This window comes from Mesoplodon bidens (genome assembly GCF_964165515.1).
Source record: "Mesoplodon bidens genome assembly, chromosome: 1".
Classification (NCBI taxonomy): domain Eukaryota; kingdom Metazoa; phylum Chordata; class Mammalia; order Artiodactyla; family Ziphiidae; genus Mesoplodon; species Mesoplodon bidens.
Window position 1 is genome coordinate 364,821 of NC_138176.1, and position 12,867 is coordinate 377,687.

General features: G+C 55.1%; 1 protein-coding gene across 1 annotated transcript; it reads left to right on the forward strand.

Moving 5' to 3' along the window:
* The first annotated feature begins 3,370 nt into the window (after window positions 1-3,370).
* ECHS1 (enoyl-CoA hydratase, short chain 1) lies at window positions 3,371-11,439 on the forward strand. Its single transcript, XM_081247218.1, has 8 exons — window positions 3,371-3,520; window positions 4,698-4,895; window positions 5,371-5,498; window positions 6,334-6,433; window positions 7,675-7,779; window positions 8,248-8,367; window positions 9,491-9,558; window positions 10,533-11,439. Exons 1-8 carry the CDS (start codon window positions 3,433-3,435, stop codon window positions 10,596-10,598), a joined length of 873 nt encoding a protein of 290 aa, XP_081103344.1. The 5' UTR covers window positions 3,371-3,432; the 3' UTR covers window positions 10,599-11,439.
* The last annotated feature ends 1,428 nt before the right edge of the window (window positions 11,440-12,867 follow it).

Consider the following 12,867-nt stretch of genomic DNA (forward strand, 5'->3'; position numbering starts at 1 on the left):
GCCCTCTAATTGTCTTTTTATTACTGAGTTTGTGAAAATTAATACAGGGAAACCTCATTTAAAATGGAGTTGGGGGCTTCCCTGGTGGCGCAGTGGTTGGGAATCTGCCTGCCGATGCAGGGGACACGGGTTCGAGCCCCGGTCTGGGAAGATCCCACATGCCGCGGAGCAACTAGGCCCGTGAGCCACAACTACTGAGCCTGTGCGTCTGGAGCCTGCGCTCCGCAACGAGAGGCTGCGACAGTGAGAGGCCCGCGCACCGCGATGAAGAGTGGCCCCCGCTCGCTGCAACTAGAGAAAGCCCTCGCACAGAAATGAAGACCCAACACAGCCAAAAATTAAGTAATTAATTAATTAATTTTAAAAAATAAAATGGAGTTGGGAGGCCAGCAGAGGGAGCTCCCAGGCAGGTACCCTTTTTTATTTTTATTTTTATTTTTATTTATTTTTGGCTGCGTTGGGTCTTCGCTGCTGTGTGTGGGTTTTCTCTAGTCGCGGTGAGCAGGGGCTACTCTTCATTGCGGTGCACGGGCTTCTTATTGCAGTGGCTTCTCTTGTTGTGGAGCACGGGCTTCAGTAGTTGTGGCGCATGGGCAGAGTTGCTCCGCAGTATGTGCGATCTTCCCGGACCAGGGCTCAAACCCGTGTCCCCTGCATTGGCAGGCAGATTCTTAACCACTGCGCCACCAGGGAAGCCCAGGCAGGTACCTCTTGACTGTCAATTACAGACCTAAGGAGAAGGATCACCAACAGGAAAGAGATTCACTGCATTTCTTACAGGAAAGTGATGGCCCCAGCTGCCAGGCCAACGAGAACCTGTCATCACCCTGAACTCTCATTTTCCTCCAATTGACTTTTCTTCAAAACAACCCCTCCTAACTTCCTCCCTTTTCTCTATAAAATAGAGAAAAATGGTAAAATAACTGGCTGTTTTATTTTTTAGGTTAGCAAGTTGAAAGTATTCTTTATATAGACACAAGACCCTTATCAGATCTATGACTTGCAAGATTTTTTCTCTCATTCTGTGGGGTGGCTTTTCACTTTCTTCATTGTATCCTCTGAAACACAAAAGTTTTTAATTTTGGTGAAGTCCAATTTATATATTTTTTTCTTTTGTCACTTGTGCTTTTGTCCCTAAATTACTTCATGAAGGATAGCAGCCACCTGACCTCAACACCAGCCCTGGGGGGTTAGGAAAAAATTTCCTTTATGTTGGAGCCATTTCCCTTTGGGTACCTGTCACAGTACTGCAGCCCATACTAAGACAGAGGCTCCTTTGGTAAAGAGTTTTGGTAATGTTTCTCTTTGCATGAAAATGTCTTTAGTCTATCCTCAGCCCTGAAATAAAGTTTGCTGAGTATCCAATTCTGATTTGGATTTTATTATTTACCTGAAAATATCCGTTTTGCTCTTCATTGGTAGATGACCTTTTTCTTTTTTTTTTTTTTCTTGGCCGCCCCACGCAGCTTGTGGGATCTTAGTTCCCTGATCAAGGATGGAACCCGGGCCCCAGCAGTGAAAGCATCCTAACCACTGGACTGCCAGGGAATTCCCATGTAGGTGATCTTTTTATCTCCACCCTTGAATTTGCAGAACTTGGGCACGAATACAAACGGAGGCCAATAATATGTGTCTAAACATTTGAAATTTATAAATCAAAGTACTTTAATGATTTCATTGTTAAAGTTTAATTATATCTTATTTTATACAAATAAAACTATTCACAATCTAGCGTTCAATAGATACCAAGTTACCAATGTAAAGAGTCAGTGTTATGCTGCACTCCTGTTATATCTAGACCTATAAATACATACATTTCAGAGTGATATGAATTGTTTAATGTTGCAAAATGTCCCTCAGCCACCTTGTGCAGCTTCTATGAATAATACTGCACACACTTCATGAGCACCTGGACCACGAAATGGGACAGGAAGAGAAATAAGAAGGTAGATGTTTGCCACAGTGCTTGGCAATGAAAAAATCAGTTACATGATGCCTCTAAAAGGAAGCATTTTGTTAATAATTTATCTTTTCCTTGTCTAAGCACTTCTGCCTCTCAACTCCTTCCCACAACTCCTTCCCACAGTATTATCTCTGATTTCTCCGTGCTATTGAAACCAAGTCCCCCTAAAACCGAGTCCCCTGACTGAGTTCATGATTCATCTCTCCACCCAAAACTTTATTCCCTTTCTTGTTCCCTCTGACCTCAATCCTGTGCTAACCGAGCACTAATCAACCAGAGTCAGGTGACTAAGATGGCTGCTGTTGATAACATCACTAATGTACTAAAATTGCCTTGTAGACATCATCGTTAATGTACAAACTCTGGTTGTTTCTCCAGGGCAAGATGAGCTCACAGACCCCTCCAGCCATGGACCGCCTGGCCTGAGAATGTAAACCAGAGACAGCCTGAGACCTGAAACTAGATTCAGAAATGTCACAAAACGATGATGAATCCCAGCCTCTTTGTTCCCCTTTTTAAAAAATCCCCTAACTCAAAGATCAAGTTGGTCGGAGGCTTATCTGAGCTGGTCTGAGTGGATCTGAGGCTTGTCTCCCACTCCTTTGCTTGGTGTTCTATAAACACCTGCTGTAAGAGTCTGGCTTTCTGCGCGGGTTACAACTGCACGTTGCCCTGACGGCTGACTTCAGGTCACAGGTGTATCCGCCCAGCTCTAGCGAGCTCCAGTCTACCCGTCCTCAGCAGGTTTGGCTTTCCATGCCCCACAGCTACTGCCTCCAGCTGCGAGTCCGGGACCCAGCTGTGGCTCGAGGCGCAGTCACCCGGGTGCGGGGACGACCCGCTTGCCCCGCACCCAGACACACGCCGTTTCCCGGAAACGGCGGGAAGGGCCAAAGGCTAAGGGCATTGCCGGGGCCTGAAGAACAGAGGCGGCGCAGGCCGGCGGACAGTTCCGCCAGGAGCCCCGCGGGCCAGCACCCCGGGCCTGCTTACTCGAGAGGCCTCCCGGCGGTCCCTCCCGACCACGAGGGCGTCCCGGCCGGCCCCGAGCGGTCACACCCCGGGCTCGGGCTGCGGCGCACGGTCCACGCGTGTTTCCACCCCCACGGCTCGGCCGGCCCGGAGGGTTTGCTCTTAGGTCTTCAGGGATACTTCCTACGGCTTGGGGTCCGCCAAAGGCGGCGCGGACCGGGGGACGGACCTGAACCTGAACCTCCACCCTTCGTCCCCGCCCCGGCCCCTCCTCCTGGACGCCGGTGCCCCTCCCCGCGCCCCCTGTCCCCGCCCCCTGACCTTCTCTCCTAAACCTCAGGCCCATCGCCCCGGCCACTTCCGCCGCCCGGCTGATCTCGCGAGACCTGCGAGATCTCGCGATGCTGGCCCGTGGGCGGGGCGGGCCCTGACTGGCGCGGCCGGGGGGCGGCTCCGCGGGGCGGGCGGCCGGAGCGACCTGTCGTCACGCAAGAGCTATGGCCGCCCTGCGGGCCCTGCAGCCCAGCGTCCGCGCCCTGCTGTGCACTTGGCCCGGCTGCCCCGCGCCGCGCTCCTTCGCCTCGAGTGAGTGCGGGGCCGAGGGGTGCGGGCCTGCGGTGGGAGTCCTCCGGGCCCTCATCGCAGGGCCAGACCCCTCCCAGTACCTGCTGCCTGAGCTCGCGGAGCCCTGGGGTCACTAGCGTCTCAACTCCGAGGACTCGGGACGGAGTGCCAAGACCTCTGGCCATTTCAGCGTTCGGTGTGAAAGTCCTCAGACTTTAAGAGAACGTGCGGTTAGCGCCTCTGCAATTGGAAAGGGTCGCACGTGCTGTCCTGCAGTGCCTCCTGCCCAGGCCTCCCCATGTCCACTGCTTCTCCCCGGGTGTGTCCTTCAGGTTCTGCCCCACCCCCGCCAGCCGGGCGCCCCTCCTCCTCTCTCCTGAGCGCACTCGCCACCCCCCCACCCCCCCACCCGCATTTCGCAGGAACTCTTGGCCATGTCGATGTCGCTGGGAAAGAATCTCTGCGGCCTCTGCCTTCACCTGTGTGTCCACTTGACCTAGCTGCCAAGTCGTGTGGGTTTTACCTGAGTTCTCTTTGACCACCCGCTTCTACATCCTGGCCTGTACCCAGCCACCATTCCTGGTCTTGTATGTGACAGGCATGCTGCCTTTACACGTGTGATTTCAGTCACGTCCCACAAGCGCATGGGATAGGTACCGCGATCCCTGATTCCCCATTCAAGGAAGCCACCACCTTGGCTAACCACCTTCTCCAGGTCATTGCTGGCCCCAGCTCTGAGCGGGCTGCCCCCGCCCATGCCCTGGCACTTGCCCTTTGCCTGTGTGCCTCCCACCAGACTGTCCACCCAGCAGGGCTGGAACTCTGTTCTGTTTGCAGCTTAATTGCCCTCACCTAGTTGGCATTTGTTTAAAGAAGGCGTCTCCTCATTCCTTGTTTCTACAGGATCCCAGGCTGTCTCTAGTGCGTGTCCTGGGAAGCGCCGACCAAGGCATTCAGGAGAAGGAAGGCTGCTCTTCATTGCTGGGTTTTTTTTAACTTAAGGAAGTGTTCCAACATCCGTGAAAGCAGAGAGCACTGTAAAAGCCACCCATGCTGGCGCAAGCTGCATGATGCAGCCACCAGGGACTGAGCAGGGGCCCTCAGGGGTCCTGTCAGGGTCACTCTGTCCACTGACGGGTGCATCCCCCCAGTTTGGTGTCTCCGTGAGTGGACATCCCCTTTTCCCCTCTCCCCCCAGGCGCAGCCTCTGAATACATCATCACAGCCAAGAAGGGGAAGAACAGCAACGTGGGGTTGGTCCAGCTGAACCGCCCCAAGGCACTCAACGCGCTCTGCGATGGCCTGATCATGGAGCTCAACCAGGCGCTGCAGGCCTTCGAGGAGGACCCGGCTGTGGGGGCCATCGTCCTCACGGGCGGGGAGAAGGCATTTGCAGGTGAGGCGGGCAGTGTGGTGGCAGGCTGCCCAGGTGTGCGGTCGCACCCGTGGCATGAGGCAGGCAGCCTTACACCTCCGTGAATGCATCAGGAAGGGTCTGCGACTTGGGGGTTTATTTACGTAAAGCGGACCAAACCCCAGGCTGCTCGGAGGGGCCCCTCTGACGTTTAACGTTGAGTGTGCTCCACCAGCACAACCAGTGTGTTCAGGGGCAGTCACGTCTCGGGTGCGAGTGACTAGTGAGTGAGCCCCGCCTCTTCCGAGTCCCCCTCCGCTCTGTTTCCCGTCCACATCCCTCTGCATCACCTCCATCAGCTCGTATCACAGCGTATTGCACTGTCTCCCCCTGCCCAGCTGTGTGTCCACGTGGCCATCCCCTGCAACCCTCGGTGCCTGCTGGCGGGGCACACTCAGTAGCTACCTGTTGGTGTGGGGTCTCTGCTCTGGTAACCGGGACCTCATTTCCACCACAGCTGGAGCCGACATCAAGGAAATGCAGAATCTAACGTTCCAGGGCTGCTACTCCAACAAGTTCCTGAGCCACTGGGACCTACTCTCTCGGGTCAAGAAGCCGGTCATAGCTGCTGTCAATGGCTACGCCGTGAGTGCCCGCCCATGCCACCTCCTTGCGCTCAGAACACCTGAAGGAATTGTACCTGTGTGTGTGCAGTAGAACTGGTTTTTATTTGGGGGAGACCTGAGTCTCGGTCCTAGGCTCGCAGGCCTTTTCTGAGCAGTGATCCTGAAGAGCCAAGAACTGCAAAGGGAGGAGGTGCTTCAGCATCTGCTGTGTTAGTGGAGATTCAGCTGTTGGGCTTCAGATTCCTTTGTTAGTAACGTCCCCCCAGTCCTGAGGCTCCCCGGGGGTGCTCTTCCCCCACTGCAAGGTTAAGGGCACACGTGTTGGCTCTCTGTGCAGTTTTGATGACTTTCCAACCTACACTGCCCTGTAAACTAACCTCTTTCACTACTGTTGAAAGTTCTGCCTCCCCTGTTTGGTCCATCGGGGTCTCCTATAGGCTCCTGGACAGCTCAGAGGCTCTGGGACTGGTTGTGGCCTGTAGAGAAGCCAGGAGGGTGTTTGAACTCACGATTCCTTAGTAAAGCTCCCTTGGGGTCAGCGGGTCAGCGGGCAGAGGTTATGGCCGTCGGTTCTCCCCCTCCTGGCTGCCTTCGAGCCCCCACGGCAGAGAGTGGAGTGGCCACGAGAGACACTGTAGGACCTGCAAAGCCACAGGCATTTGCTGTCTGGCCCTTTACAGAAAGTTTGCTGGCATCAACTGTGTAGGTAATTTGTGGGAACAGTTAACTAACTTTGCATCTCTGTTAATCTTTGCTGTACCCTAGACTGTGTTTCACTTCAATAGAAAATTCAAGTAAGCAAACAGAGTGATTTTTGACTGGGTTCCTCCGTGGTACCTCGTGTTGTTTTGCAGCTTGGTGGTGGCTGTGAACTTGCTATGATGTGTGACATCATTTATGCTGGAGAGAAAGCCCAGTTTGGGCAGCCAGAGATCCTAATAGGAACCATCCCAGGTAAGGACTGATGGTAGCTTTGGCATCGTCCGCAATCTGCCCACGTCTCGGGAGCATCTGGGCTGTTCCAGTGTCAGACGAAAGCACGTGGGGCTGTCGTGTGAGCCTGGACGGTGGCTGCCTGTCTGCACACTAAGGTCACGTGGGCACAGCAGCGCTGCGAGTGGCTTGGGGGCCTCGGAGCTGTGCCGGCTCCTCTGGAGTGGCTGGGTCCCTTGTCCGACACGAATAGGAAAGGCTGGCCACACGGTGGATTCTCACCGCAGTGAGTCTTGCTCATGAGCCACATCTGCGCTGGATCTTTATTGGTCAGCAGCTCAGAGAAAAGAACACGGTGACCACGGGCCAACACTGTGAGCTCATGTTTCGGTGGCCAGAGCGAGTCCCATGGCCTCACCCAGGTTCAGAGCAGGGAATCAGATCCCCCGTGGGCAGGGCGCAGGAACAGTGGGCCAACAGTGACACCTCTGCCCCTCGGTCCACCTGACGAGGACTCCGGGCTGTGTCTCCACAGGGTCTCTGCCCTGAGTGTAGAGCGTGGAGCCCAGGGCCTCTCCCGAGCCAGCTGGGCTGGGCAGGGAGCAGCCGTGGGGTCAGGAGAGGGTGTCTGGGGTCAGCTGAGGTGACCACCAGGGCCTTCCCATCCCAGTGCCTGAGGGCTCCACTGCGTTGAGGCAGCGTCCAAGCCTGCTGGACTGTGGGTGCCCCCCTCAGGTGGCCCCTTGGCTCGGTCTGGCAGCCCTGGGGTTCACCGTGGGCGGATGACTGGGCAGACCACTCTCTTTGCGGCTAGAGGCCGTGGAGTGAGCAGGAGGGGGCGGGGAGCGGGACTCGGGGAGGCGGAACCCGGAAGAGAGGAGCATGTTGGGAGCCCTGGGAGGCGGGCGCCCTCGCGTCGTCCCGCACCTGGAGCAGAGCGAGCCGCGCTCGGAGGCTGCCCCCCAGCTGCCCTCCGGGTTGGGTCGGGTCAGGGTCTGGGGCCCTGGGCTGCGAGCTCCTTGTGTCTGTCCGTCGTCTGACTTCTGCTTGAGAGATACTGGTGCAGGGAACCCAGGGCACCAGGCGGGGGGACCCGAGTGTGGAAAGGAGCTTCCCCCGGCTTTCCCACCTGCTGGACGCCTGGGTTCTGCCCACCCACCCCACCCAAGGGGCCCATCTTCAGCCCTGGGGCACTTGGGGACAGCACGTCTGTGCATCCTGGCGGCAGAGCCATCCGTGCCTAGCAGCCCTCTGCCCTGCAGGTGCAGGGGGCACCCAGAGACTAACCCGTGCTGTCGGAAAGTCACTGGCCATGGAGATGGTCCTCACTGGTGACCGGATCTCGGCCCAGGATGCCAAGCAAGCAGGTATGGGCCACAGCCTCCCGTGGAGCTGCCCCCTCAGGAAGCTGGGTGGAGGGGGAGGGCTGCGTCCAGGGGCTCCCACCGGTGATCAGCACAGAGCTTTCCCGTGTCCTGGGAGCCCGGGAGACTCACTGCCTTTGTTTTTTTATTTGAAATACCACATGCTCATAGGAATAACTGAGACATGCATGCAGGCTAAAGAGCAATAGTGAAACCGCCCCGCTTCCCAGGGCCAACATCAGCAACAGGGTCTCCGAGACCCTCCGCAGGCATGCCCTCTCCTGGACCCTCAGTGACTTGTGACTGTAAGAGCCCAGTGACTGCAGCAGCCAAGGGTGGCAGCCCCACCAGGGGACACCGTGGACCCTTTCCTGTGTCCCTGCTGCCTTGTCGGCACCCAGAGGCCTGTGCTGTGGCTTAGAGAACGAGAACCAGCTGCTTCCACGTGTTGTTTACCTTTTTGTGTTTTAGGTCTTGTAAGCAAAATTTTTCCTGTTGAGACACTGGTGGAAGAAGCCATAAAGTGTGCAGAAAAAATTGCCAGCAACTCTAAAATTGTAACAGCGATGGCCAAAGAATCAGTGAATGCAGGTAGGGAGGAGAGTGGAGAAGGCCGCACAGTAGTTGTGAGGCTTGACAATTTGGGGTCAGAATTATGCATCTTAACCGGTCTGGACAAAAATTGTTAGGGTTCTTGGTATTTCGATTTTGGCTCTTCGTAGAGTTCTGGTTTCTAGTTGCTCGCTCACAAATTCTGTTGAAATGGCCTGAGCTCCCCTTGGAAGCGGGACCCGAGAACAGGGCCAGCCTAGGGGACAGGCCGCAGGGGGCTGGCGCTGGCGTGCAGGGGAAGCCCCGGAAGGGTCACCTGGGGAACCTGGGAGGAAGAGGCTCCTCTTGGCCGGCAGCTCCGCCCATCTGTCGGGGATGAGCTGGGGGCAGAGAGCATGCTCCCGGCTGCCGCTGTGGACTGGGCGTCCTCTCTCTGCTGGCAGAGCAGCTCTGACCGCCCCTCCTCGGAATTGCTTGAGTGTTAACATGGCGATTTGTTCTCACCGTTGGAGTGAGGCTGTCCCTTTGCTCCATGTCGCCTGTCAAGAGGACGGTGAGCTGGGACAGCCGTGTGTGCCCGCGGCGAGCCGCTCTGCCCCCCGTCTCTGCTCACCGGCCTCCCGGGCCCCCGGCCAGAGCGTTCACACAGGCACGAGCGTGTGGAGCATGCAGCAAAGGAGGGGACATGCCACAAGGCCCAAGGCACCTGTCACCTTGGCTGGGCGCTGGCCGCGGGGACCCAGCTACAGGTGCCGCCAAGGAAATGCTTCTGCGAGCCTCGCACCTGCATCACCTCCACTGCAAAGATGGCCTGGAACTCACTCTGTTCTGTTCAGAGTTCTGTTTTCTGGGTGTTGTCCTTAATTATTTGTCGTGCTTTTTGAGTTCAGTGTCATGGGCTTCCTCAGCCCTCTCGTGACTGGACAGTTTGCCGTCCCACCTTCGATCCAGGTCCCCGTGCAGGACACTGGGAGGCCGGGAGCAGTATTCACTGGACGTCTCGGCTGGGGTGGTGCATTTGAGCAGGGAGGCTGTACTTGAAACGTCGTTGGTGAAGTCAAAGTCCACATCAGTCCCCGAGGGTGTTTCCTGCCTCCACAAAAACGTTCTGCGTTCCCACATCTGGCATCTCAGCTCCTAACTTCAGGGTTTTCTTTTTCAGCTTTTGAAATGACATTAACAGAGGGCATTAAGTTGGAGAAGAAACTCTTCTATTCAACTTTTGCTACCGTAAGTAAGCCTCGTTCACGTGGAGAATCACACACGGTCCAGCCATAGACGTTCCTGGCATTTCCTTATAGGCTTTATCACTAAATACCATTTCTCTTTGGTCAGAACTCTTAGCTTCCCCTGTAGCTGGATCACATGTGTTCTATCACTGAGCATTGATTTTTTTCAAATAAGTACAGTTTGTGGAAGTTCAAAAAGTACAGAAACTTACACAGGGTTATTTCCTATTACAAAAGATCTTACAAATTGCACCCTTAAACAGCAACTCCTGTATTTAAAATGCAATCCATTTACTCATGATTTTCCTACATTGTTCCAGTTACTTGGAATGGGGCTCGAATATATTATAATACTGTAATCTGAAGCCTTGGAGCATTATTTTCTAGGATATCTGCCAGTAACTCAAAGGAAATCATTCTCTTAATAGTTATTAAAACTGATCTTTTATTATCAGAAAGTCACATCTAGGTATTTTATAAAAGAAAGATTAAAAATGGCTTTAGCTCTTGAGGAAGTGCAGGTGCGTGTGTGCACATGTGTGTGATTGCATGTATGTGTGCATGTGTGCACACAGAGGAAGGTATGCAGAGGTAGAGCTTGGATTTTCGTGTCCTGCTTCCTGACCCTCAGGACACCACCTGACCTAGAGCACGACTGAATCCAGGTCATGATTTGGTGAATGACCCCAGTACATGCATCTGAGGTTCTCTGTAGGTGGGAGTTTATTCGACTCATAGGTTAGTGGTTCCTGAATGACCATCACAAAGGCGGGGCGGGGGCGTTTAAGGGAAAAATACCCATTCCCAGGCCGCCCCTGGGAATTGGGATCATTCCCAGTTTTTGAGGTGATCGCGCCACAGAACCCGGTGAGTGGACGGCCGAAGGCAGCGAGCAGCCCTGACACAGGCAGCGCTGCGCACCTGGACTCCATGCAGAGTGACCGTGCACCTCTGCCTTTCCCCTTCTCTCACCAGGAAGACCGGAAAGAAGGGATGTCCGCGTTTGTGGAGAAGAGAAAGGCCAACTTCAAAGACCAGTAAGAGCTGTGGCTGCCTCAGCACCTCGAGCTGAGGAGGAGAAACACGGCCTGTCAGCTTCAGAAGCAAATAAATCCTTCTCTTTCAAACGCAGTGTCAGTGACACACCAGCTTCTCTCCAGCTGTGAGGGGCCCTGGGGGGCTGTGTGGGCTCTCGCCCCACCGAGCAGCAGGTGGCCTTCACCCGGCTCTCGTGAGGACCCCCAGCTTGGTCGCGGTGTCGTTTGCAGCTGGTGGACGTGGCCGCTCAGAGGGATGGCCTCGCTGCTGGGCCTTTAAAGAGACGTGCTCTTGACTAAATGACAAACTTCAGGTCACATTATGCCTTTCTTTTAGTTATCGCTAGATTTGAATGTTCTGTCACTTTTTTAAAACTTTTGTTTGTCATTCTCAGTAACAACATTCAAACAGAACAAGGTTCTTAAAGTAAGGCACCCACATCCCACCCCGAGGGTAAGCACTGTTCACAGGTTTGTGGCTTTCAGGATGTCTTTCTGTGCCCACGTGCGTGAACACACGCTCTGGTGTGAAATTCCATTTTCTTTGTACAAAAATGGTTCTCCATGTACACGTTTCTGCAAGGTGCACTGATCACCACCTGCTTCTGTCACACAAATGCACCCTATTTTGTGTGACTAGCATTTTTTTTCATTTTACCCATTTTTAAATGCACATTTTAGCAGCATTAAGTGTATTCACAGTGTTCTTCATCTCCAGACTGTTTCATCACCCCAGACAGAAGCCTTACGCCTTCAACACTAGCTCCCTACTCCAGCCCCCGGCCCTGGGGACCTCTGTTCCACTTTCTTTCTGTCACTGGATTTAATATACTATTTCCAAGGTCCATCAGGTTGTGGCACTAACAGTTTCGTTTCGTTTCGTTTCATGGCTGAATACTGTTCCTACGAGTGTTCTTTTCAGCGGCCCTGAAATACTTCATGACGTGTGTACGTTGTAATCTGTTTATTCACGTGGTGTTGGATGTTTAGACCATGTCCAGGTTCTTGTTTCAGAGCCGTCGTGGCGACGGTGCAGCGAACGTTCGCTGCACGAATCCTTGCATTTCAGCTCAAGTGCGTCTGGAAGGGAAGGGCTGCACTGTGGGGCTGGGCTGCTGGGGGCCGAGGCTCCCAGATTGGTGTGAGGACTGCTTGTGTAGGAATCCCTGGGGCGTCGGTTTAAAATGCGTGTTCCCAGACCTGGCGCAGGATTAGTGCCCTTTGCTGTGGGAGGACGTAGAGTTTACACACCAAGGTTCCTCTGGTGGCCTCGTCCCCGGGAGGGCCAGCTGCGTCCCCCGGGTCACCGTGCAGTGTCAGGCACCTTGCAGGACCCTGGGTGAATGAGTGACCGAGGTACTGGGAAACACTTCTGCCCCGACCAGACGTCTGCTGTTTAATCCTCAGGTCACAGCCCAGCTTGGAACTCGAAACCCTCCATTTTACACCAGATTCTCAAGCAGGTGTCCAGGGGGAGAGTCGTATGAGTCCTGGAGCACGGGATGAAGGCCCTTGTCCTCCTGCTGCCTGGGAGGGCTGCACGGGTGAAGAGGGCAGTTGCTGGCCTGGGTCAGGGCCCCCCAGCCTCAGAATGTCCTCAGACCCTCCAAGGTGAGGCCAGAACAGCTGCACCTCTGGGAGCAGACGCTGGCACCGTGAGCATCCCCCCGGCTCCTGGTGTGGTGCCCACGGCAACGCAGCTGCAGGTGAACAGACGGCCAGGTGAGCGGTGAGCTCTGCTGACTTCGTTGTGCCCCCACCCCCACCCCATCAGTCTTGCTCTGCAGAGAGAGGCTCAGCTGTCGGCATGATGGGTGCCACTCAGAGCCCAGGGCAGAGCTCTGCCTAAGCAAGTGCTCCATGGTGAGACGTGCACCTGCCTGTCCTGGGAATTGGGCCTCAGAGCCCTCTTCCAGGAGCCGCCACCCAGCGAAGACCTGAGCACCTGGTACAGGCGTTTCCTCCACCTTGTCCTGCAGCCAGTCGTGGGCAGGCAGCCTGTTGACCAGCCTGCCCAGCGGAGGTTTCTGCATGTGGGATTGCAGTCATGGCCTTGGGCAGGGCTGGGCCCAGAGTGTTTACCCTCCCCCCACCCAGGACCCACGCTGAACACCCAAGAGAGACCCACCTGCATCTGAGGAAGAGCTGAGATGGCCAGTGGAGCTCTGGCCGCCCAGCGCCTTCGATGACTCGCCCTTGTGCTCTGGTCATATTTGCACATCTGGGGGCAGGGGCCCAAAAAGAATTGCTCTGCTGACTGTCTGCCCGGGGGG